This window comes from Lycium ferocissimum, chromosome 2 (assembly GCF_029784015.1).
Source record: "Lycium ferocissimum isolate CSIRO_LF1 chromosome 2, AGI_CSIRO_Lferr_CH_V1, whole genome shotgun sequence".
Lineage (NCBI taxonomy): Eukaryota > Viridiplantae > Streptophyta > Magnoliopsida > Solanales > Solanaceae > Lycium > Lycium ferocissimum.
The window spans coordinates 41,316,642-41,342,979 of NC_081343.1; the positions used below are offsets into that span (position 1 = coordinate 41,316,642).

General features: G+C 35.1%; 1 protein-coding gene and 3 pseudogenes across 1 annotated transcript; 3 read left to right on the top strand and 1 right to left on the bottom strand.

Moving 5' to 3' along the window:
• Positions 1-14,183: 14,183 nt before the first annotated feature.
• On the top strand, positions 14,184-16,376 carry LOC132037809 ((R,S)-reticuline 7-O-methyltransferase-like; annotated as a pseudogene).
• Positions 16,377-19,378: 3,002 nt separating this feature from the next.
• Positions 19,379-20,903, top strand: LOC132037822 (UDP-glycosyltransferase 90A1-like; annotated as a pseudogene).
• A 1,172-nt stretch (positions 20,904-22,075) lies between these two features.
• On the bottom strand, positions 22,076-24,914 carry LOC132037812 (uncharacterized). The gene has a single exon (XM_059428448.1). It carries the CDS (start codon positions 24,797-24,799, stop codon positions 22,295-22,297), a length of 2,505 nt encoding a protein of 834 aa, XP_059284431.1. The 5' UTR covers positions 24,800-24,914; the 3' UTR covers positions 22,076-22,294.
• A 1,121-nt stretch (positions 24,915-26,035) lies between these two features.
• LOC132047598 (polygalacturonase-like) overlaps positions 26,036-26,338 on the top strand; it is a 3,641-nt pseudogene continuing 3,338 nt past the window's right edge.

Sequence of the window (26,338 nt, forward strand, 5' to 3'; positions counted from 1 at the left end):
ACAAAGACAAATGGACATTACACCAGGATAAAGGTAGGCGATGGGGTATGCTGACAACAAACAGCTCTAAGTCATTCAATGGCTTGTTGAAATCTGCACGGGGACTACCCGTCACCGCAATGGTGAGAATGACTTTTAAGCAGGTTGTGGAGCGGTTCGTCAATAGATCAAAAGAGGCCAAAGCACATGCAGCAGCAGGTCTAAGATGGATGCCAAAACCGTCACAACTGTTCGAGTACCACAAATATAAGGCTCAGCAATATGACCAAATGGAGTACAACTCTGCAGAGCGCATATTTGAACTCACAACAAGTGTGCACCAAGGTAAAGGAGGTAACGTCCACACAATTTGTGAGATTCCAAGAACATGCACATACGGCAAGTGGCAATCATATCACATGCCATGTTCTCATGCCTTCAAGTGTTTTATCGCAATGGGAAAGAACGCCTCCGCGTACATGGCTGAGGAATATACAGTTGAAAATTATGCAAGATCGTATGTTGGAAGGTTCTACCCACTTGGTAGTGAGAGTTACTGGCCACCGGATCCATTTTCAATGGTTGCAAATAAAGCATTTATCCGTAAATTCAAAAAGAAAGCATGCTCCCGTATTCATAATGAAATGGATGTTCCACCGGGGAGATACACTCGAAAATTCTCATTTTACAATTATGTTGGTCATGATAAGCGCAAGTGTCCCTTACGGCATGGTGATCAAACTACATCTCGCGGTGAAATTACCTCTCGTGGTGGAGGAAACTTTTGTGGTGGTAGATCTAGCAGTGGTGGCACATCTCGCGGTGGTGGCAGAAGATCAACTCAAGGGCATTAATTGATGAATGTTTTTTAAGTTTCTTTCTTTCTTTGATGATTGTATTTTAAAAAGTTTGGGTTTCTTATTAATAAACAAGTTTAAGTATTTTCATATTGTTATGAATGATGCAATTTAATTATTTTGAGATTTGTATGAATGCTGCAATTTTGACTAAAAAATAGTAAACTTAAATCTAAATTTAAGTATTCGTAAAGAACTTAAAGCTAATGACACCAACCTTCAAACAAAAATGACGTTCGAGCACTTTTCAACCACTAAAACGGCCATCCGAAGATTTTCTTATCCTTGATGTATTGAGCCTACCTTATTAATCACACAAAAATAAGTAGGATTCTATATAAATTATTGAAGTTTCGGGGTCCCGAAGCATGATTAATCTATGGTCAAAGTACGTTAAAAAGTGTAATGAAAGAGGGATTAACCAAAAGGGCCAAAAAAAAAAAAGGACCGCTTTAGCGCAGTAATTTGGCTCATAAAATTATGTGTAATGTATGTCATATAGTTCAAATTAGGGTCAATGGGTGCTCAAGCACCTATCAAACTCATCAATACGGATCTGCCATTGACTATGCCACCTTGATCAATTCAGTAGTTGTCTTTAATAAAAAACTGTTTATATCTTACTAAAAGGCCTTTTAAGATATATACTCTTGCTAATTTCATTCCATGATAACAAAAACATAGTAGTTACGGAAATTATTTTTACTTGTGAATTAAAAAATTTGAATCCGTCTTTATTTTCAACTTTAACTCATCCCCACTTTTCTTGATTATTATTAATTGTTTTAATGTAATATAGGCCATTGATAATGCATGATTAGGGAGACGAAGATTGTGTGAAGATCTTGAAGAACTGTCGAAAGGCGATACCAGTGCAAACTGGAAAAGTGATCATAGTTGATGCAGTGTTGAAGTCAGAGGGTGATGGCTTATTTGATGATTTGGGATTCATATTTGATCTGGTTATGATAGCACACAGCAGTGGCGGCAAAGAAAGGAGTGAAGATGGGTGGAACAAATTGTTGAAAGTAGTTGGATTCCTGCGTTACAATATCATTGAAATTCCTTCTTGGCTCTCTATTATTGAGGCCTACCCACAGTGATGATTTTTGGCATTTCTGAACGAAAGATGTCATGCAAGAACTTTATTCTATTTTGAAAATTTCAACATATATTGTAATAATCTGCACATTGAATAAGTAGAAATAATATTTAACGTTTAGAGTAATTTCTTGGAATATAATCTTTTGTTTTTGCACTATCAGATCTTTTTATATACTATTACTTTATACATTGTTAGTTATAAATGAACCTAGCTAGTTCAATCTATAAAAGGATAACAAGATTTCGTTTATGCATACACCGATAGTGTAAAAAATTTAATTTGAAAGAGAGGTGAGATAAACAATTTATTTTAACTTTCTTTAAAAATAATGTCTTCCTCCGTCATGAAACTAGATGGATACGCTAACCAGCCGGAGGACTTTTTTCTTGTTTAGAACCTTATTATATATAGGGGGAGAAGAAATTGAGGAGGAGATTGCAAGATGGAGAATCAAACCACACCAATAAGGTAAATGTTCAGACAGCCAACTAACTTGACTACTGATATTCCCGTTCTCGCGATTGATTTCCTATGTTGTGGATTCAATGTTTCTTTTCTTCAAATTTCAACATTTAAGTTGACGGAAACATAACTTCACTTGATGATTCCAGGAAGAAATTTGTGTTAAATGCAAGAATAGTATTGGAAAGCTTTATATTCTTTTTTTTTTTTTTAAAATGAAAATAAAAAATAGTTGATACTCACATGACCCTTTTGCAACCCCCTCCACCCCCGCCAACAAACCCCCCTCTTCAAAGAAGAGTTTGAGTTATATACATACTATGATACCAACATGTAAAGAATGGAGTATTCTTTTTAATTCTCCACTGACATGTAAAAAGAATTACAGCATTGTTATATATAAAAGCAATTATTGTCTACTCTATAGGACAAAACATTGATTAACCTCTGAAAATGTTAAATACATTGATTAACCTCTGAAAATGTTAAATAACATGCTATTAGTGTAAAGAGTACTGTATAACTTAAGTCCTCCAACTATCAACAAGGTCAAATTTCGTTCCAAACACATGTCCTCTACTGCCACGGGTCCGCTACCGCAGTTCTGCTGGCGCTGCGGCGGGCACTAGACACCATAATGTTTCCTGGTCTTGACATGTCTCAACCCGAAATCTGACTATCACTCGAGAGTTCCTTGAGTACTAAAAACTGTATACTTGACCATCACTGAATCATTAATTAATCAATCACTGGTTCACGGCATAACCAAACATAACAACTTAACATTGAACCCTTATGTCTATTCTACCATATATGACCACAACATATTCCTCAAATCAACTAGCTCTCAATCCCACGAAATCCTTATCATTCCTATAAACACGAAGAAACGGTGAATATACCCTTTACTGAGGGACTAGTACCACAGCTGCCTAACATCTTAAGCCTCCACTCGTCGCAAGTAACATTGTTTTTCGATCTAAAACCATAACCACTTTTCTGAAAGAACCCACAAGCCACTACCATTAGTCATGTCGAAGCTTAACTTAGCTTTTTCACACCGAATACTCAATCCACTCTCGTACAAGTTGCAACCTTAAGCTGACTAGCATGTCAGATACCAATTGTTCCCTTCCTCATAATGGAGATTAATCTATCCAATTTCTCTTCTTTACAAGATTATGGAAAAAAAATTGTGTCTAAATTACAATCCACACAACTAAACTTCAAGTCACAACTGAAAAGTGAACTTGGATCATGCGTTCGAATCAGGAAAATACATCTAGTACCATACCAGGCCATGTCATAACACAAACCGCTGGCATAAGAGTTTAGAAAAAGCGTTCGCACCATTCGAGGAAGAATAAGACAAGGAGGTACTGATACCAATTGGAATCGACTAGATACCAATTAGAACGAAGTAGCAAGAAAGAATGAAAGAATTGGAAGTTTTCTAAATGTCCTACAGCCTCTCGCAGATAGGTACGGAGTTTTTCGTAACCATCCGCAAGACTCTACTAGACACGTCCTAGTATAACGAAATTCACGAACCTAAAGTTCTCCTACCAATTGTCACGACCCTAATCACCGATCGTCTGGGCACCCACCTTATTATCACTAGTAGGTGAACCCTTACCCGTCAACTTCTTTAATCATTTATGCTTTAACAATCAATAAATAAGTGAATAAATAATTAGTCTAACCAATTTATAAATGATAAATAATATAAGTGCGAAAGTCTAACTATTAAATTCCCAAAATCTAAAAGTCATCGTACAAGGACTCTAACTAACAATGTCTAAAGAATAAAATATCTATCAAATATAATGATAAATAATGCCTGGATTGAAAGTAGACATCTGGAAAGAAAGATCTTCAGGCGGCATGGCATAGATAGAAGCTCACCCTCGGATCCGATTAAGCAAACTAGCTAAGCTGGAGATGTGATCTGGGTGAAATCTCTAGAACACAATCTGCACTAAAAAATGGTGCAGCAAGGTAGTATCAGTACAAACACTATGTACCGGTAAGCATCATAGGCCGACTAAGATTAGTTCACATATATAAGCATAAAATCAACAAGATAAATAGATAGGCACATAATACTCAAATCCAAGTCACAAAATATCCCATAACTAAATCACAGCCTAAGATGAAGCTTCTACACTGCAAGTCTGTCCATTCTCAATAATCTCACCCCATAATCACAAGTCCAAGTTCCGACCCTAGGTAGAGTCACTAATCCAAAATTTCACTTAGTCAATGATCATATCTATACCACAACAGCCGTTTCAACAAACCATACCAAAATCAAAACTAAACGAGCCATACAATACTGCAGAATAAAATGTAATGAAGTGCAATGCAAAATATAATGATGTGCAATGCGATGCACTGGCCAAATACTCCAAACCTGTACACACATGCCAAATGGTAATGTTTTCCCCAAATAGTCATGACCTTCAGGGGACCCATGGTGTCAATGCACCACTTGTTCCGGAATGAACCTCGGACCACGAGCTCACAACTAGGTCACGTTGTCATCCTCTGTCAAATGTGCCTTAATAGATGTATATGTTCCATCTCAAAATCTCATCAACAATGCCTTATGATCGAATCACAATGAATAACTCAATAACACATATCAAGGCCAGAAACAATGAAGTACAATCATAGTAACACAAGTCATAACAAGACTCACCAATAACTCTACTCAACCATAGCCTAATTATACAGCTATCTCAATCAATCAGTGAAGGATATATATATGAACACCTTCCTTTCAACGGTTCCAAACTATTTCTAGAATGTATGAATGCAGAAATGGGTGTAAATATGGTAAATCAATGCACTAAAATAACAATGAAGTACAAGAAGTCATAATGTCATAATTCATATCAAGACTTAGATAAATCGACTCAACTATGGATTGAATCATACTAACCATCTCAGTCAACATAAAGAGTGTATGTCCCTCTTTACTTCCAAATATAAAGAGTACACCTCACAACTAAGTCTTGTATCACCAAGGTGCTCCATTTTCTCGTATATCATCATCAATACCAAGTCATAATTCAATATCAATATACATATGAAATGAGAATGCATGCCAAGTATAATATCACCATCAACCGCAATCCATACATCAAGTTTTCATTTGTATTATGATAAGTTTATATCACAATTCAAGTCTAAACTCATTATCCTTCCTTTCTCCGATGATATGGGCCACAATAAAAGAGAATTAGGTACAACACGTATAATAACACACCCATTTAGGTAGTAAATCTAATCAGCATAATAGGGCAGCAAGCCACCATCAACAACAACCAAACTAATAGAATTCCATCCCGAATCGCCACAGTATGAATACAACTACACCTTCACAATGCGTAAGTAATGGCGACAAGCCCACATAATCAGAAGTCATATCAACCTAGCTAATATCCAACCAAACACCATGTCCGAAGACCTAATCATTCTTTCTCCCGTCAATTCTACAAATATATACGTTTCGCTAATCAAAGTCTAACTAAAGTAAGTCGTAACCTACCTCGAATGCAGAACAGGAGCCACGAACTTATCCACATGTGCCTTCTATTTTCGAAGCGCCTCAAAATGGTCAAAGTCTAGCAATACAATGATAAATAAGCAATAAACCTTCTAATCAAACAAGAACAACAATTGGGGAAGAAGACCCAATTACTTCTACCCTTTTCGATTGTATGAAACCATCTTTTAATGGTGAATTTATCATAACTTCTATCTCTACAATCATACTATTCCAATTCATGGGTTTTCTATTCAGTTTAACCCCTTTCAAACAGATTTTAGGCCAAAGTTTCCGTTTTTTTAGAACCCTGAGTCTCAATATACAATTCTCATAATTAATAATGAAATTCCCATCCTAGAAAATAATAGTCTACACTCCTAGATGTTTAAGCAACAACAAAATCAACAATCCATTAATTATTTAAGGGTTTGCTATTCTAGGGTTCTAGGATTTTAACCCACCATTAGAGAACCTTAAACTATCAATGGAACTTAGAGAAGAAAGGTAAAGGAACAATTAATGTGGGGACTTACCCTCAAAGATGCTTCACCAATGAATGGAATAAAATTCGCCTCTTTCTCTCTTGAAAACTGTGGTTGGAGTTTTGTGAGTAATGACTTCAAAATTTCAATATAAAAGTAGGTTTCTGCCCCCGAGCTTCGCTGCAGTGGTCACGAGTTTCGCTGCAGCGGTCCCAAGCTTTGCTGCAGTGGACCTGCTGGTACTACCCGCACGAAAATGACCATAACTTCCTCATACATAAGCGAAATGCGACGATCCTTTTTGCTATAGCTTCGTAATTACGATACGGATCTAATGTTTCAATTGAAACACAAAACAAAGGTCGTTTGTTCAATCTGGAGCCCTTTATCCCCAAGGAACTATAGTGAAACATCGAATACAAGTGTGACACAACCCAAATCCATCTGAAACTCTTCGGAATCTCACCAAAACCTGTGGACAAGTCATAAATCATCATACAAACTTGTTGGAACTTTCAAACTATTGACACGGGGTCACCTTAACCCGATGTTGACTGTGGTCAACTCGAATTTGTTAACTTAACTTGTTCCTCTACCAATTACTCAAATCACACTCAAACATTTTGGGAACCAAACCAATGACTTCACTAAGTCATAAATCATACTAAAGGGACCCGGGGAAGGATCAACAAGGGTAAATGGGTCAAAAACACTATAATGACCAAACAGACCGTTACAGGTTTTTTTAAACTAATACAACGTGTTGAAATGTGAACTGCGATGTAGAATTATAGTTATGGGCACTAGCATGGAGCATATAATCTCAATAAATTATGGGACAAGGGAACCGAGCAGGTGCCTAATGCTAATTGCTAAGAAGGCATATAGGTACCAAATATTTTTTATTTTATTTTGAATTTATGAAGTTGTGTTTGGTTATACTTTTTATAACTGAGAGCTTTTTATTTGAAACTATGAAGATGGAGTTAGAAAACAAGTTGTAATTTGTTTTCCTAAATTTGGAATCGAACTTCAACTTGGATTTGAAATTTTATGGCCAAACACTGATTTTCAAATAAAGTGAAAAGTTATTGCGAAAACAAGGTGAATAATTTCCATAGCCAAGTCGTCCTAAATGCTTGTTTAATTTTCTTTTTCACAATGGGTATCATATTTTAATCTAAGTAAGGTTGTTGGGTACCGATTAGAGCATTTTGCACACTCCCCGGGTTATGTAAAAGATAATATACTCCCTCCGGATCAAAAAAATAAAAAAAAAGTCCGCTTAGTCTTTTTTTTATTTATTTTTTTTATCAAAAAAAAAATTCACTTATCAAATCAAGAAGCAATTCACCTTATTCTTCCAAAATTGCCCTTATTTACATATTTCTAAAAGTCTTTTATTACTCCAATTTTCTATGATATCATTAAATAGGTTCAACATTTGGTTATTCCAAATTTGACTACTATTTAAATTTTTTCCATTACACGTTTTTTCACAGATTCCAAGTTTGGCTCACTTATGATTTGGTCTAGGCATTTAAAATTTATTCAAGGCATGTGATGATTAATAGTCTTATAAATTTCATTTTTATGCAGAAATCAAACTTTCTTTTATTTATAGGACAAATTTTGGAGGTAAAGATTGAAAATTTTGGCTCCATTTGACGTTTTGAAATTTTAGTGAAAATTTGAGATTTTAATTTGAATATTAAACCATGTTAGATGACCATTTCGAGAAGAGAAATTTAAAGGTTTATTCCTTCTTACTGCTTCGATAAGTGTGGTAAGTTGGAGCACTTTTAACTACTCCATTAAACAAGTTAAAGAAGAAATAATGGAGTGTTCTTTTAATCATTGCAATATGTTCATACTAGTTAATTTTAAGTATTGAGTGATCAAGTTCCAATGTTTCAAGTTAATACTCAAGGAAATTTTAATTAGGGGTAATTTAGTAAATATTTTTTTTCTAGTAGTGAGTAGTTTCTTAAGGGCGTGCATTGGAGAAGCTTTGAATGTATATTTTATTTCCTTGATGATTCAGAGAAGGAGACTCTCCTCCATACACGATTAAATACAATAAGTACCAGTAGACGTCAAACTATAATATAAAAAAGATTAGGTACAATTGAAAACTAGAGAAACAAATAAATTTCAGTGGTGGTTACAGCTAAATCACGATATTCAGATTTCCTACTTGATCGATCAAGTAACATGTTGCTTATTTGAACACTAAGATATTAAGTTGCAGCCGAGATTTTAATAGCAAAAGCTTCTTGGTCAGGCAACCGAGCTGTAAGAGCTGGTTTGAGATTATATAAGGCTTTGTGTAATTATCGACAAATATGATGTGGAAATTTAGGATCTACAAAGCTATTTGGTTGTGTCTTTTTTGACCTCAAGCTACCATGAAAAAATACATTTTTGAGATCAAGCTACTCTAGAGACCTTAAAATTAATCTTATTTTAATGAAAATTTGTAGAAATTTAAAGTTACTTGCATCTTAAATTTGCTCGATCCTTAAAACGTAAATAATCACAAGAAAAGGTTGCGTTGTCAGCTCTTGTCAAATTTACATTTCTTTGAATTCTAACACGACAAGAGGAGCATGTAAGATTAATATTAGTTTTTTTTTTTAATTAACAAAAATAAGGAATGAATGAAGATAAAAGTGCTAAGAGTTTTAAGTTAATAGCCTTACTTTCTAATGCTTCAGTAATTTGGTTATATATATATATATATATATATAAAAGTAATGTTTGATTTTTAATTTAGATGTACGAGACCAATCAGTCTATGAAAGAATTAAATTATATTTCAGATTCTAAAGAAACCACAAGAAATGATAAGTATAAATCGATAGGTAAATCTCTTTTTCTTTTTTGGCAGAATAGCTCGGGACCCCCCTAAACTAGTCGATTTTTATTCGGTGCACACCTAAACTATGCGTTGGCTTAATTACCCTCCCCCCGCCCCCGAACTTGGTAATATGATAGTCTCGACCCCCCTAGACGCTGATGTGGCAAAGAGCGTGAACACACTCTCTTTTAGGCGCGTGGATGGGTCAAAATTGAAAAATCAGCTTCCAAGTGGAGTATTTTTCAACTGTTAATCGTCATATAATCAATATAATGATTTATTTTTTCCAATTGTGTTTCTTTTTGGTTTTTCTTAATATTCATTACATATTTTATCCCAATTGTATTTTTTCTTTTTAGATATAATGATTATTTATTTCAACTATGTATTTTTTTTCCTTTTTTTGGATCCAAACCTAAATAACTTAGTTAAAACTCTATTTATTTTAGCCAAATAAAAAGAAGGTTTAGCAAAAGTAATGAAGTTTAGACGGTGCATTTTCTACAAAAAAAAAATTGTGTATTTTTCTTTTCATACAATTACTATTTATTTCAACTCTGCATTATTTTTTTGGGGTCAAACTCTTAAAATATTTGGTTGATATTTTATTTATTTCTTTTTAGATACAATGATTATTTGCTTTAACTGTGTATTTCTTCTTTTCCTAGCCAAATATATAAAAATAACTTTATTAGAATATCATTATCTTTAGCCAAATAAAAAAAAAAGTATGGTCAAAATATTGTTGTTTCAAGTTCTTTTTTTACAGATTTGGCCCGAAAAAGATGATCTAGATAATTGGTGAACTTAAAAAGGTAAAAAATATATATTTTATCCTTAAAAAATGCCACATGGACAAAAAAATCCATGTGGCAGCGCGTGTGTCACACGTCAAGAGGTTGTCAGCGTCTAGGGGGTCGAGACTATTATATTACCAAGTTCAGGGGGTAATTAAGCCAACGCATAGTTTAGGTGTACACCGAATAAAAATCGACAAGTTTAGGGGGGTCCCGAGCTATTCTGCCTTCTTTTTTATGGTAGGAAATGATACGCACGTCGAGAAAATGTACTTTGTAGTCGGACTACGAATGTTTATGTAAACATTATGCCTTCCATCTAACATGAGATAATAATCTCATGGCCTATTTACTAAAAAATATTTGACGAAAATAATCGCCTTTTACGCTATGTGTCTAGCTTAACTAATACAATAGAGTCTAATATACTAGAGTCTACTACCTATCAATGTAATCAAATACTTATGTTATTTAAAATTCGGTACATGGTCAAATATACCCCTGTACTATGAGAAAGGGTTTACATATACCCCTCATTATAATTTCGATTCAGATATACCCCTGCCGTTATATTATTGGTTTACATATACCCCTCTTCCGTTAAAGTTGTCCAAGGTGGACATCCAATCTTATGTGACACTGAAATTTGATGAGGTGGACACTTGGCATGCCACCTCAACACCCATAACCCATTTTATCCCTCCTCTCTATCTGTTCTTCTACCTTTAGAATTTCCTTTCCCTCGACCATTGTTGCCAAGACAAGGCTACAAAAATGGAATTTGCGTAAATCAGCCGCTACTTATCCTTTTTCTTTCAATTTGTCTAACAAGAATACAACAAGTTCAGAGCTTTCCAACTTGGAACACCGACTTAGATAACATGGATGCAATGGAGCTTCAACAAGGAAGCTATCAACACAGTTTCTTCCCCATCCATGTACAGGTAGAGGCGGAGTCAAAATTTGAAGCTTGTGAGTTCGGAGTTCTAATATTTTATAGTTACTGGGTTCGAAATCAATAATTTGTACATATTTGACAAAAAAAAATTAATAAAAATATATAGTTCGGACCAAAGCTACTGAGTTCGGCGAAACCCATGCCCGAAGAGCTGGCTCCGCCCCTGTATGTCTATGATGAATCAACCAAAAGAAGATTAAAAATCAATTAAGGTGGGTGTTACTTTCCATATTAGAGACTTCAGAACCTATCATATTGCTTTGAGAATCGTGTTAGGATCGAAATAATAGGGCGCCATGCGGAGGCTAACAATTGCAAACCTTGAACGAAGACAACAAAAATATACTAAAAGGGCATAATATTATAATATGACTTGATCAAGTGACCTACATATTGAAAAAACTAATACTCTAAAAAAGAAAACATTAAAACTATGAGAGAATAATTTCCCCCTAAATGAAACTCTTTAATGACTACATTGTAGATGTTTTTCTGTGTTTTTTGTGTGAGAGATGGATCTTCAATTTATAGAAGTCCGAAACTTTTCCTACTTATTCAAATATGGAAGAGATCTTTTCCATCAAGAAAATCTTTTTGAAATAAAACACAATTATGGTGTAGAATCCAAATAACGTAGGAAATTCAGGGCAATCCCTAACAAATCTTCCCTTGGTCTGAATTTTCTGGCAAAATAATTTTCATCTTCCTTCTTCACATAATCTTCATCACTGTTGCTTGTCATGGTTAAAAGCATGTATGGTTGTAAATTTGAGTCTTGTGCTTTAAAAGTGAGCACAATTTGAAAGTGGAGCCCATGCGTTAAAAGCTTGTGCTTTAAAAGTGAGCACAAGTTGAAAGTGGAGTCCATGTGTTAAAAGTGAACATTGGTTGAAATTGGCCCAAGCGTTAAAATAAGCAAGGGTTGAAAATTCGAGCTCATACGTTAAAAGTAAGTATGAGTTGAAAATTGAAGTTCATGCGTTAAAGTAAGCATGCGTTAAAAATAATTTTTGTTTTAAAAATATGCAACAGCAGGATTATTGAAAATATGATTGAAAATTGTATCCACATGTAGTACTCTAGATATCTTTTTTTTTTTTTTTTTTTTTTTTGGACAAAAACTTTCATGATCATTGAATTGGTTGCAACTTGAACTGTTTTACCTTGAACTTGTCTTCAACCTCATTGAACCATTGGTGCTGATACCACTTGTTGGAATCGAAACAATAGGGCGTCATGCGGAAGCTAACAATTGTAAATCTTGAACGACGATAAATCAGACAACAACGAAAATATACTAAAAGGGCATAGTATTATAATATGATTTGGTTAAGTGACCTACGTATTGAAAAAACTAATATAAAAAATAAAACATTAAAACTATGAGAAAATAATCTTTCCCTAAATGAAACTCTTTTAATGACGACATTGTTGATGATTTTCTGTGTTTTTTGTGTGAGATGGATCTTCAATATATAGAGGTTTGAAACTTTTTCTCCAAAAAAAGGATTATTCAAATATGAAAGAGATTTTTTTTCATAAAAAAACATTTTCCATCAAAAAAAGCTTTTTTGAAATAAAACACAATTATGATGTATAATCCAAATAAGGTTGAAAACACAATAATTCCTAACAAATAGTTGGGTCCACTTTGATTTATACTCCTGTTGAAAAAGGTTGCTGATTAGGTATCTTCCCTCTAGTCCTGTCTTCCACCTTGAACGATCAAAACAAAGTTACTTTTGCACGGCAAAAAACAATCCACAAAGGGGTTGATTGATAGTGGTTGATTTATGCAAATTCCATTTTTGTAGGCGTCTTGGCAACAGTGTGAAGGGAAAGGAAATTTTAAATGTAGAAGAACAAATTGAGAGGAGAGATAAAATAAGTTACGGATGTTGAGATGGCATGTTACGTGATATTCCTTTATCAAATGTCGGTGTCTCGTAGGATTGGATGTCCACCTTGAACAACTTTAATGGAGAAGGGCATATGTGAACTAATAGTATAAGAACCGGATTATATTTAGACCGAAAGTATAACGAGGAAAGATATTTAGATTTTTTCTCATAGTACATGGATGTATTTGACCCTTTCCTGTATAAAATTATATGACCAGTATTTTTTATTTTTATTTTAATTTCAATTGTTTCGCACAATTAAATCCTGTCAATGATAATCAGCAGAAAGACAAGATACCATATTTGGATGGGAGGACTATTCGACTGATTAAGTTCACCTTCCAACATAATTACTCTTAACGTTTTAATTTATGTGATTAATATTTGATTAAGTACGGAGTTTAAAAAGAAAGGAAGAATATTGAAATTTGTGGTCTAAAATAAATTATAAATAGTAAAGTAGAAAGTTCAAAGCTAAATTGTTATGTATCATTATTTTTACAACTACTTAAAAGAAAAAAAATGTCACATAAATTGAGACAGAAGCCGCATATATTTACACATTGTGAGCCCCATTGCTTAATCATTTCCCAATAAGTTGTTGTGAAAATAGAAAGTAGTATATGGAAATAATATTCACGGTATAAATTAACAATAAAAAGAGCGATAATGACATCAAATTTTTTACGTGAAAACATTTTTGAGTGAGGAAAAAATCACGAATCGAGAGGAGCAACTGAAAATATCACTATGAAATAATCCTCTTTTATTTTTTCCCCCTCTATTTTCTTAGGCTGTCGGTGATATCTCTCTCATTCTTTCTCTATCTGTTGGTGTTTACTTGAATGAAGAATTGATTTTCTATTTATTGATTGACAAGCTAATCGTAGCCTCGAAGGCAAAAAGAGAGAAGGGAAAATAATTCAAAATTTATCCTCCACAAATTTTTCCTTCATCCCTAAGATCATTTATCAGGCAAGTCTTTTGGCAAAATAGGCTCAAGCCTTTTATGTAGGATGAACCCTACCTAAGGATCATCATGACAAGCTCTGGTTGAGTTAGGATTTTCACTAGGGGTTCAAAATATGTAGAAGTGAATACACGAAGAAGTCAAAGAGGGTTCAACATCTACAAAATATAAATAAAAAAATATTAACCATGTATAAACAGTGTAATTTTTTGCTGAAGACAGTTCGGATGAACCCCCTTGACTATACCTGGTTCCGCCCCCGATGACAAGACATACCACAATAATAGAGTCTAACCCTGTTACTCACTAATATAGTATATAAGACACCACACCATTGTTGAGCTAAATCATGTTATATAACAGCTTCAATCCTCTCAACAAACTTTTAGTGAGTAAAGAATTAAGCAAAATGGGTGAAATTGATTCCATGAATGAAGCAGCTATGCTACAAGGCCAAGCACAACTATATAAATACATGTTTGCTTTCGCGGATTCCATGGCCATCAAATGCGCTGTAGAGCTTCGTATTGCTGATATTATTCATTCTCATGGCCACCCTATTAATTTGTCACAAATAGCCACTAATATTGACTCTTCATCTCCAGATATAAGTTATCTTTCTCGTATCATGAGACTCCTAGTCCGTCGAAAAATCTTCACTGCTGCTATCTCTCAGGTAAACTTCCTAGAGCGCGTATTTTATCTTCCTCCCTCTGTCCCTGTTTACTTGTCATGCTAATCATTTGCAGAAAATTATAGGAGTTACATAAATAGAAACAGAGGGATTACTATCTCCCATTAAGTTTCAAAGGTTTTGTAGCCCCACACATGATATAGCATGTTTAAGAAGATAAGTTTCATTTTTAAAAAGAAAAAAAAGATATTCCGTACTCAATTACATCGGTTTAAATAAATTAACGAAGTAGAGTAACAAGTAAGTGCTTCTGAATTGATCTCAGGGCGAAGATACCCTCTATGGACTAACCCCTATCTCAAGATGGCTATTACATGACACAGAGCTAAGTATGGCACCAATATTCCTGCTCTAAAACAACCCAATTCTCATGGCCCCATGGCATTATTTCAGCAGCTGCGTGAAAGAAGGTGGAATTGCATTCAAGAAAGCTCATGGGTCTGAAATTTTTGAGATGGCTTCAAAAGATGCAGAATTGAATGGGATTTTCAACAATGGGATGAATTCAGTGACAAAAAGCACAATGAAGGCAATACTTACAGGTTATAAAGATGGGTTTAAGTCCATTACATCACTTGTTGATGTAGGTGGAGGGACAGGGGCTGCTATATCTGAAATTGTCAAGGCATATCCTCATATCAAGGGGACAAATTTTGATTTGCCTCATGTTGTTTCAATAGCTCAAAAATATGAGGGTGTTTCTCATGTTGGGGGTGACATGTTTCAGGCTATCCCACCTGCTGATGCTGTCTTTGTCAAGGTAAAAATGTTATCATAGCAAATTTTATTACTTCTTCCAGCTCATTTTAGGGAATAGGGCCGTATGTGTTCCTCTACTATTGAAAAAGATTTAATATTGCCATCTGGTATACTATTGGTCCATATATACCTTTAATGTTGTACTATCGATTCATATATACCTTAATGTTATAAAAATGCTCAAATTTGTCCTTCCTCCATCAACTCCACCCATTTGACATGCCAACTCACTACACCAACCCTTTTTCTTCAATCAGCAGCAGCCTTTCTACGTAATATATAGGTGCTCATCAATTTATGTGTAATATATGTCATACAGTTCAAATTGGGATCAATGGGTGCTCGAGCACCTATCAAACTCATCAATATGGATCTGCCATTGATCATGCCACCTTGATCAACCCAATAGTTGTCTTTAACAAAAAACTGTTTATATCTTACTAAAAGGCCTTTTAAAATATATACTTTTGCTAATTTCGTTCCATGATAACAAAAACATAGTAGTTACCGTAATTATTTTAATGTAATATACGCAGTGGATAATGCATGATTGGGGAGACGAAGATTGTGTGAAGATCTTGAAGAACTGTCGAAAGGTGATACCAGTGCAAACTGGAAAAGTGATCATAGTTGATGCAGTGTTGAAGCCAGAGGGTGATGGCTTATTTGACGATTTGGGATTCATATTTGATCTGGTTATGATAGCACACAGCAGTGGTGGCAAAGAAAGGAGTGAAGATGGGTGGAACAAATTGTTGAAACAAGCTGGATTCTCGCGTTACAATATCATTGAAATTCCTTCTTGGCTCTCTATTATTGAGGCCTACCCACAGTGATGATTTTTGGCGTTTCTGAATGAAAGATGTCATGCAAGAACTTTATTCTATTTTGAAAATTTCAACATATATTGTAATAATCAGTAGACTGAATAAGTAGAAATAATATTTAACGTTTAGACTAATTTCTTGGAATATACTCTTTTGTTTTTACACTATCAAATCTTTTTATATACTATTACTTTATACATTGTTAGTAATAAATGAACCTAGCTAGTTCAATCTATAAAAGCATAACAAGATTTCGTTTATGTATATACCGATAGTGTAAAAAATTTAATTTGAAAGAGAGGTGAGATAAACAATTTATTTTAATTTTCTTTAAAAATAATGTCTTCCTCCGTCACGAAATTGGATGGATAGGCTAACCACCCAGAGGATTTTTTTTCTTGTTTAGAACTTTATTATATATAGGGGGAGAAGAAATTAAGGAGGAGATTGCAAGATGGAGAATCAAACCACACCAATAAGGTAAATATTCAAACAGCCGACTAACTTGACTACTGATATTCCCATTCTCGCAATTGATTTCCTATGTTGTGGATTCAATGTTTCTTTTCTTCAAATTTCAACATTTAAGTTGACGGAAACATAACTTCACTTGATGATTCCAGGAAGAAATTTGTGTTAAATGCAAGAATAGTATTGGAAAGCTTTGTATTCTTTTCTTTTTTTAAATGAAAATAAAAAGTAGTTGATACTCACATGACCCTTTTGCAACCCCCTCCATCCCCGCCAACAACCCCCCTCTTCAAAGAAGAGTTTGAGTTATATACATACTATGATACCAACATGTAAACAATGGAGTATTCTTTTTAATTCTCTACTGACATGTAAAAAGAATTACAACATTGTTATATATAAAAGCAATTATTGTCTACTCTGTAGGACAAAACATTGATTAACCTCTGAAAATGACAAATAACATGCTATTAGTGTAAAGAGTACTATATAACTTGAGTCCTCCAACTAACGACAAGGTCAGATTTCGTTCCAAACACAAGCTCTGATCAGAAGATGTATTTAGCAGGTGCCACAAAATATCACTACAAGAAAACATGGAATTAGCGACCGATAAAATTTCGTAGCTAAACAGCAAAATTCCATGCTAATATCATTTAATACATTAGCGGACGATTATAAGAAAATCTAATTAGCGAGGAGCTATGTGGCTATTTAGCGACGGATTAGCTAGGGATTACCGACAAATGCCGTAGCTAATTTCATGTTCTTGTAGTGAATGCTAAACATTTGGAAGAGCTACCGATGTTAGGTAAGTTAGAGGCTTTATATTAGCTCTTTGACATCTTTAGTTATACGAAGCTGAATAATCAGGAAATCTTAAAAATTATTAGGACCAATTTTACATCATGTGCTTTACTATTTCTATTCAGAAACTAGCCAACAGAAGCCATTGTCGTGCCACGTGTAAAATATATTTTATATGAGCGGTAATACTTCATGCAGCTTATCGTAAAATTACTATGATGGTAAAAGACCAATTTCAAATCCTTCTATTATTGCTTTTACAGAATTCGTTGCACTATTAGACTAATATTGTTGATTTTTCTAAGCAATTAGCGAAAAAAGTCAACACGATTGGAACTTCCAACCTACTCTGTTTCATTTATAATTAAAAAAAATCAGAACCAAGAGACATTGGATTACAAAAATGTTTATGTTCCAAAATAAACTAAATAATTTTTTGTTGAAAGGGCATTTAAGTTTGCACAAACACACTAAATCTACAAATGTTCTGCCGAAAGAAGAAAATTCTCAAATGAATCAAAACACATCGAAAATTTCCGACAACTATAACTAAGTTACTGAAGCGTTAGAAAGTAAGGCTATTCACTTAAAACTCTCTCACTTTTATCTTCATTCGTTCCTTACTTTTTTTAATTAAAAAAAACAACTAATATTACTCCTAGATGCTCTTCTTGTCATGTTAGAATTCAAAAAAAAATGTAAATTTGACTAGAGCTAACAGCGCAACCTTTTCTTGTGATTTTTTACATTTTAAGGATCAAGCAAATTTAAGATGCAAATAACTTTAAATTTCTACAAATTTTCATTGAAATAAGATTAATTTTAAGGTCTCTACAGTAGCATGATGTCAAAAATGTCTTTTTTTCATGGTAGCTTGAGGTCAAAAAAGACAACCAAATAGCTTTGTAGATCCTAAATTTCCACATCATATTTGTCGATTATTACACAAAGCATTATATAATCTCAAACAAGCTCTTAGAGCTCGGTTTGCTGATTAAGTTGAGGAAAAATCTGATTTCTTGCCTCAACAAGAAGCTTTTGCTATTAAAATCTTTGCTCCAACTTAGTATTGGTGTTCAAAGAAGCAACATATTGTTGCTTGATCGATCCAGTAGGAAATCTGAATATCGTGATTTAGCTGTAACCACCGCTGAAATTTTATTTGTTTCGGTAGTTTTCAATTGCACCTAATCCTTTTTATACTATAGTTTGACGTCTACTGGTACTTATTGTATTTAATCGTGTATGGAGGTGAGTCTCCTTGTCTGAATCATCAAGGAAATAAAATATGCATTCAAAGCTTCTCCTATCCTTTTTCAATAACAAATATAAGTTGCACATGGTACATTTTTTACAATAACTAGCAAAAAGACACTCATGTATCGATTCTTGTGATCTGTAGGATTATTAGTTTATTAGATTGGGAAATTTCAGTCATGTTTATAATTGTTTGTAATCGTGATAAGCATATAGTTGATATAATGTCTCGGCTTAACCAAGTACCTGACCGAACACCACCTACAATAACAACAGTCGAAAAAAATAAGCAGTACTCCCTTTGTCCCAATTTATATGAGGGTTGACGTATTTGGGGGTCAAACATCTCTTTTTTTTTTTTTTTTTTTTTTTTTACTACGATTTTCTCTAATTCTCTTCGTATATTATGAATTACATTAATTATGCAGGCATAGTACTTTTTACGTAGTTTTCAAATATGCAAATCTCATTATAAAATACTCAAAGAATCTATGTTTGAAATAGTAGTCAAAGAAAGAGTTGTTTGACTCCCCAAATATATCAACCCTCGTATAAATTGAGACGGAGGGAGTACTTACTACTAGTAGGTAATACATATATATAGATTGGAACTATGAATATATCAAACGAACAACAGAAGAAGAGCTTAGAAAAATGGCTTCTTCTCACGTTGTTCTGTTCCCTTTCATGTCCAAAGGCCATATGATCCCCATCTTTGACCTTGCTCGTCTCCTTCTCCGCCAGAAAGTTTCCGTCACCATCTTCACTACTCCGGCAAACCTTCCTTTTTTCTCCGAGTCCCTTTCGGACACCAACATCAATATCATCGACATCCCATTTCCTCGAAACATACAAGGAATTTCTCCAGGTGTTGAAAGTACTGATAAACTTCCATCCATGTCCCTTTTTCTTCCCTTTGCCTCCGCTACCAAATCCATGAAACCTGATTTCGAACAAGCCTTATCGTCTCTTCCACCAGTTACTTTCATGATCACTGATAGCTTCCTTCCCTGGACTTTAGACTCTGCAAACAAGTTGGGTATCCCAAGATTCGCCTATTTTGGAATGACCACCTTTTCCTTGTCCTTAATGCGTTCCTCAGGTGATCTCCTTCGAACAGAATTGTCTGATGATGAAATGTTCACAGTCCCTGACTTCCCCTGGATTAAGCTCACTAGGAATGACTTTAGTTCACCCTTCAGAGAGCGTGAACCAAAGGGTCGCTTTTTCGATTTCGCCATGGAGGAAGCCATGGCGACCTGTAAAAGCTATGGTCTAATTGTGAATAGCTTTTACGAGCTCGAATCTCTTTATGTAGACTACTTTAATAACAATGTAGTCCTAGAGCATGGTGCGTTGGACCCTTTTGTGCAGAAACCAAGCCACAAAAACCACGACAGGAATGGTTAGAGAAACCAGCATACATCAAATGGCTTGATGATATGCTAGAACAGGGGAAGCCAGTTTTATACATGGCATTCGGGACCCAAACGGAAATATCTATTGAACAATACAAGGAAATTACAGTTGGGTTGGAGAAATCCGAAGTGAACTTTTTGTGGGTAGTCAGGAAAAGCATAGCTGAAGTCGATGACAGGTTTGAAAACAGAGTGAAAAACAGGGGACTGGTGGTGACAGAGTGGGTCGATCAAAGAGAAATATTGAGCCATGGGTGCGTTCGAGGTTTTCTAAGCCACTGCGGTTGGAACTCGGTGATAGAGAGCATATGCGCGAAGGTGCCTATGCTGGTATGGCCGATGATGGCAGATCAACACCTGAATGCAAGAATGGTGGTGGAGGAAATCAAGATTGGGCTGAGGGTTGAGACGTGCGATGGGTCAGTGAGAGGGTTGGTGAAGTGTGAAGGTCTGGAAAAGCCGATAAGGGAGTTGATGGAAGGAGATAAAGGTAAAGAAGCAAGGACGAAGGTGAAGGAGATTGGTGAAGCAGCCATTAATTCAGTCAAAGAAGGTGGATCATCACGGCAAGCGTTAAATGAGCTTATTCATGAGTTAACAGCAAAAAGAACTGTTTGAACTGTGAATTTAATTTCTATGTTGTGTGAATAGGCTACCTTTTCTTTAAAAAAATATTTACGACCTTATGATGCACTTTTGATGTTTTTTTTTTAAAAAAAAATACAAATCCCTTTTCAAGTTTCTTAGCACTTTGCGCTTAGTTCAAAATTGAGATCTTGAAAATCATCAACATCAAAGGCATAGTGCAGTTCGGACTACGACGGCATACATGCAAATGGGGCTGTAGTAGGAGTAGTAGATGTTTTGTTCCGGAAGTTTATTGAGCCCCAGGGAGAGGAGAATTGCGGAGGCGCACTTAGCTTCTCATTGCGATAGCAGACTTTTATAGCAGTAGTAACAATATACTATCTAAGGATAACAAAGATTTAATTTAATATACTGATAATATAAAGAATTCAATTAGAACGAAATGTGAGAACATTTTATTTTTAGAATGTTCTAACAATAATTAACACCTGAATTAGCTAGTGCACGCAGTGCACTAATTATCGTGTATATGTTATCTTTCACCAGCACAAAACTAGATGAATTGCTCTACCGAACCATACTTAAAATTTACAGAGTATCTGCTATCTTCCACCACCATAAAACTGGATGGATTAATCTAACCACCAAGCCCAAATAAACGAAAACGTTTTACATCATATTTTTTATTATGTCTATTCAAAAACAGGCCAAAAGAAGCCATTGTCAAGTATGAAATCCACTCAAGTTGAGGATTATTACTTAACGTAAGCTTATTGTAAAATTACCATGTTTAATGGAAAGGGGACCAAAAGATTAATATCATTATACACACAGAATCTGAAGGGTGTCTAGGTCTAGGAGGGGTAGATACAAAAAATTATCCCAGATTAATTTAAAAGTAGGATCTCACCAAATATGTGTCTCTTACAATGTACAGAGTCCCTGCATGGTGGCTATTTTTGCTTAGATCGCTCAAACATGGCTGCAAGCTAGAATATCAAATATGATTTGATTCCTTGTTCTCGTTTAGCTTATGTAGCATTACAAACCAGTAAACAGAAGAAGATAGGAAACAAATACAAAAATGAGGGAAAAAGAAAAAAAAATGTCTAGCACAAAGAAATACGGAAACTGAAATGGCAAACGGGTCAAGTACCAGTTTTCAATCACCTGGAGTATAAGGTTATTTTCCCAATGCGTTCATTAATCATTCAACATGGAAACGGCTAGATTTTCCGACACGCAGCGGCACATCAGATAGGGCATTTCAACATTTCCTTTCAGCTTAGTTAATTATACTATAAAGTATCAGAAAACAGCAAGACCAGGCTTCAACTGGGCTCAAACCCTCTAAGGGGGTCCAGGACAGAAATTGAATATACGTTAGAAAATTTAAAAGTTTCAACAAAAATTTTTGAAAAAAAAATATATATATATATAACTTACTCAACAGACTGTACATCACCTCATGTCTCAAGGGATCTCCATTTGATACAGTTGAACACACACACTAAGCACTTCTAGTAATTGGTCAAAGCCTCCAATTTGACTAACTACTTTGGATGCATTCTACTTGCATTGTCAAATCCTTGATCCCAGCATGATGTAATATTTCAGATACTTGTGTCTTTGCAGATAACTTCTCACTCTCGCTTGAAACGAGAAGATGGAGGGTCCCAATAACATCTGTGTTCGTGAAGCTCCAAACATGCAGCTTTTGTATCCCAGATAAACCTTTTATCTTCATAACATCATTTACAGCTTCCATCAAATCATGTTCGTGAGCCCTTGGAACTCTTTGCAGTAAAATTTCTGCTGAATTCCTTAGCAATGGGATTACTGAAGATATAATCAGTACAGAGATAAAAATTGAGCAGGCAGGATCAGCAACTAGCCATCCCTTGTACTTTATTAAGAGCGTTGAAATTACCACCCCAACACTACCCAAGGTGTCAGCCAGAACATGCAAAAAGATGCCTTCCATGTTATGATCAATGTGGCGGTGTTGGCTGTGATGTTTCTCAGTGACAACCTTGTCTGTAGTAACATGTTTATGATCATGAGAACAATGTTGGTCAGCACCATCATGATGATGATGCCCATGGTTATGGTCATGAGAATGAGGAGTGTTATTTTCATTCCATTCTTTTTCTTTGTTGCTTTGGTTTTTATTGTCGGCGTGATGTCCATGACCAGCATGACTAGAACATGATTCATGGCATTCATGGACAATACTGATTTGTTCCTGTTGTATCTGGTTACCACCATGATCATGGTCATGTAAATGATGATTATGGTGATGCAAATGATGATCATGATGACCACCATGATCATGGTGATGTTGGTCGTTGTGGCGATCCATATGGGACTTGGAGTGGGAATGAGAATGCGAATGGGAATGTGAACATGATCCGCCATGGGCATGATGATGTTCCTCGTGAAAGAAGATCAAACCCACAATATTAACAAGTAGCCCTCCAACAGACACTGACAATAGACTGTTAGTGGAAACCTCCTGAGGGTCTAATATTCTCTCAAATGATTCAAGCACAATTAACGCTCCCACAAGGACTAACAAAACCGCATTTGCATACCCAGAAAGAATCTCAAATCTTCCACGACCATAATTAAACTGACCATTTGCTGGCAACCGTGATATGTATGATGCATATAATCCAATAGCTAGAGCTGCGCAATCAAACAGCATATGACAAGCATCTGATATTAACCCAAGGCTATTACTCATAAAACCAGCAGCAAATTCCACAACCATGTAAGCCGTGTTTATCAAAAGGAAAAGCGCAATCTTCCGTGACTTCCTCTCACCCAAGATATGCCGGAGAGGTTTCATAACTGAAGTCGTAAACCAATCCGACGGTTCCAACCCCAACTCGAGATAATTAGGGTCAACAGGATCCAAATTCCTTACAGAAATCCAGAGCAACAATCCACATATCAACAATCCCCAAAGCGAAAGCTCAGGAAAATAAAACAATTCCAATACAACAGTACATACATAAGTCACAAGATACTCTTTTTGTAAATCCTTAGACGAAACCGGCTTCTCAGCAGTAAAATTCTCACTCAAAAGCACACCAAAAACTACAGTATTCACTAAAGGCCAACCGAGATTCGAAATAGATATACTATCCCCGTCTGCTTCAAACACAAACATACTTATAACAGCAGGTACAAATAACATTACAGTTGTAAAAAACAAAGACACCAACCTAACTTTCTTCTTACCCATCTCCCTTAAACTAACCCAATTCATAGAACTACTCTCATAACACCCCAAAAAACCCGAAAGAAACGGTAACAACATTGGCCAAATCCTAATACAACTATACCTAGGAAGCAACGAAAACCCCATTTCATAAACATTAACATAAGATAAAGGGAAACATTCAATTTTATCCCAACTAACAGATAACAACACTAACCCAATAAACATAGCAATAAACCCACAAATCTTAGCTGATCGGTTAAAAAGATCGTTCCTTTTTCCTTCAGAGACAAACCGGGCAGCTATATTACCAGAAACCTCAGCTAGAATCATTGCAGCAGCCCCACAATAACGTAGTGCTTGAAATCTGATAAGAAAGACTACAGAAAGAAGAAAAGATTTAGCTAATAAAAGCTTGTACTGAGATCTTTTGAAGGAGAAAAACCCAAACCCAAACCCATGTTTATTTTTGTGATAAAAAGAGAAAGAGAAAGTGAGAAGGAAAGAGAGGAGAGAAACAAGAAAAGAGAAAGGGAAAAGAGAGAAAGAAGAAGGGGAAGAACGAAGGAAAGGGAGAAGAGAGTATAAAGAACGAAGTGAGAAGAGAAGAGTGAAGAGAAATGGCAAAGATGATGTTTTTGCTGATTTGGTTGTGGGGAAATATGTGGAAGTTCTGTGTTTGGATGGAGTTGGTGTTGGAGTGAAAGGAGGGTATAAAGGGGTTCTTGAGGTGGTTGGGGTGGGGGTGGTTATAGGGATGGTTGTGCGTGGTGGTAGAGAAAGACGGTTGGGGCGGTAATGATGGTGGTGATGGTGGTGGTCAGACATGATGGGAGTTCAAAGGAGGAGAGCTCAGATTCTTCAAGTTCAAAGATCAAAGCATGTGGGAGTTACGGGAAGAACAAGTCTTTGCTACTACTCCTATTGGGTTTGGGCCCAACCTCAGAATTGTGTCTTGGATGGGGCTAATTGATTGGAATTGTGTAGGGTCATTGACATTTTTGTCCCTGTTTTGTGCTGGTCTTTAATTTTTGTCCCGCAAGGCAAACAACTTTTTCACGAGAAAATAAGATTTCTTGCCCTATTACCATTTTAATAGAAGAAAATAAATTTTTCAGAATTTTTATGTGTAAAAAATTAAAGATATCTTGTAAAAAAGACTTAAAATTTAAAAAAAAAAAAATTAAAGGGCTAAAAAATTATTTCTCCCCTTTTCGTCGGGCATAAATTTATATTTTTGCATTATAATATTTCACAACTCATGTCTTGATAGAAATAAGTTTGATTGGTAAAGGCAAAAATTAAAGACCAGCCCGTTGGAGAGCAAAAGTGCAATTTTTTCGATTGTTGTAAGAATTAGGTTGGATTGTCTGTTTTCGTGCTTACTATGAATTTTAGTTACTATTCCCTCTAGATAAAAAAGAGTGTCCATTTAGCCATTTGCACACCCTTTAAGAAAATACTAACTCCTAGACTAAAGTAGGTAATTTGACTAAACTGACCCTAATTAAATAGGTATTGGGATTTGATCATACAACACTTAATAGGGGCAAATCTGAAAAATGTTAATTCTTTCTTGATTTGATAAGTTGACACTCTTTTTTATAACAAAAAAAAAAGTTCAAGTGGACACTCTTTTTTATCCGGATGGAGTATTTAGAAGTGATTAAAAAAAAATAGTGATGCTTTAATGTGAATAAAATGCGGACTAGGTCTACTCAAAATGCGCAAATTTTCGTGTTTTAATTTGAGGTATTTTTATCAAAAACTTTTTCTATGTCAAGAAAATAATTAAACGTTAATAGCTTTTACGATAATGACTAATATTTAATAGCAGGTGTTAGAATGATTATTTACCTATTTGTCATAGAATTGTTGGATGGTGGTCTGTGTTCTAATAGGGTCTTCTAATGTGGCAAGTCAGCAAGGTACGGGCCTGAGGGGCTATCGAATAAATCTAATCCTAACCATTTTTATTCAAAATAGCCGCCACAAAGTTAGACTGTTGTAGAAGTTGATATATAAGTTGTTTCCTTGCAGTTCATCTGTCGATTATTTTGCTCTATGAGAAGTACACAGCCTACAAGGTATTTAGTGGGAGTCCGCGACTTAAGTAGCACAAAAAATAAAAAGTTGTACCAAACTAGTGCAAAAAAAAAAAAATTTAATAGTATTCGCGCCGAATTTCGCGTGAGGGGACAAAGTGCAAAATTTCACTTTGGCCCTTTCACGCACGAAATTCGTGCGTGAATGTGGCTGTTTTTTTTTTTTTTGCGTTACCTTTCCAAAACACGTTTTTTTTTCCATACTTTGGGCAAAGATTAGTCATATTTCAAAATTCTAAAATATCAATATTTTATATAAAAC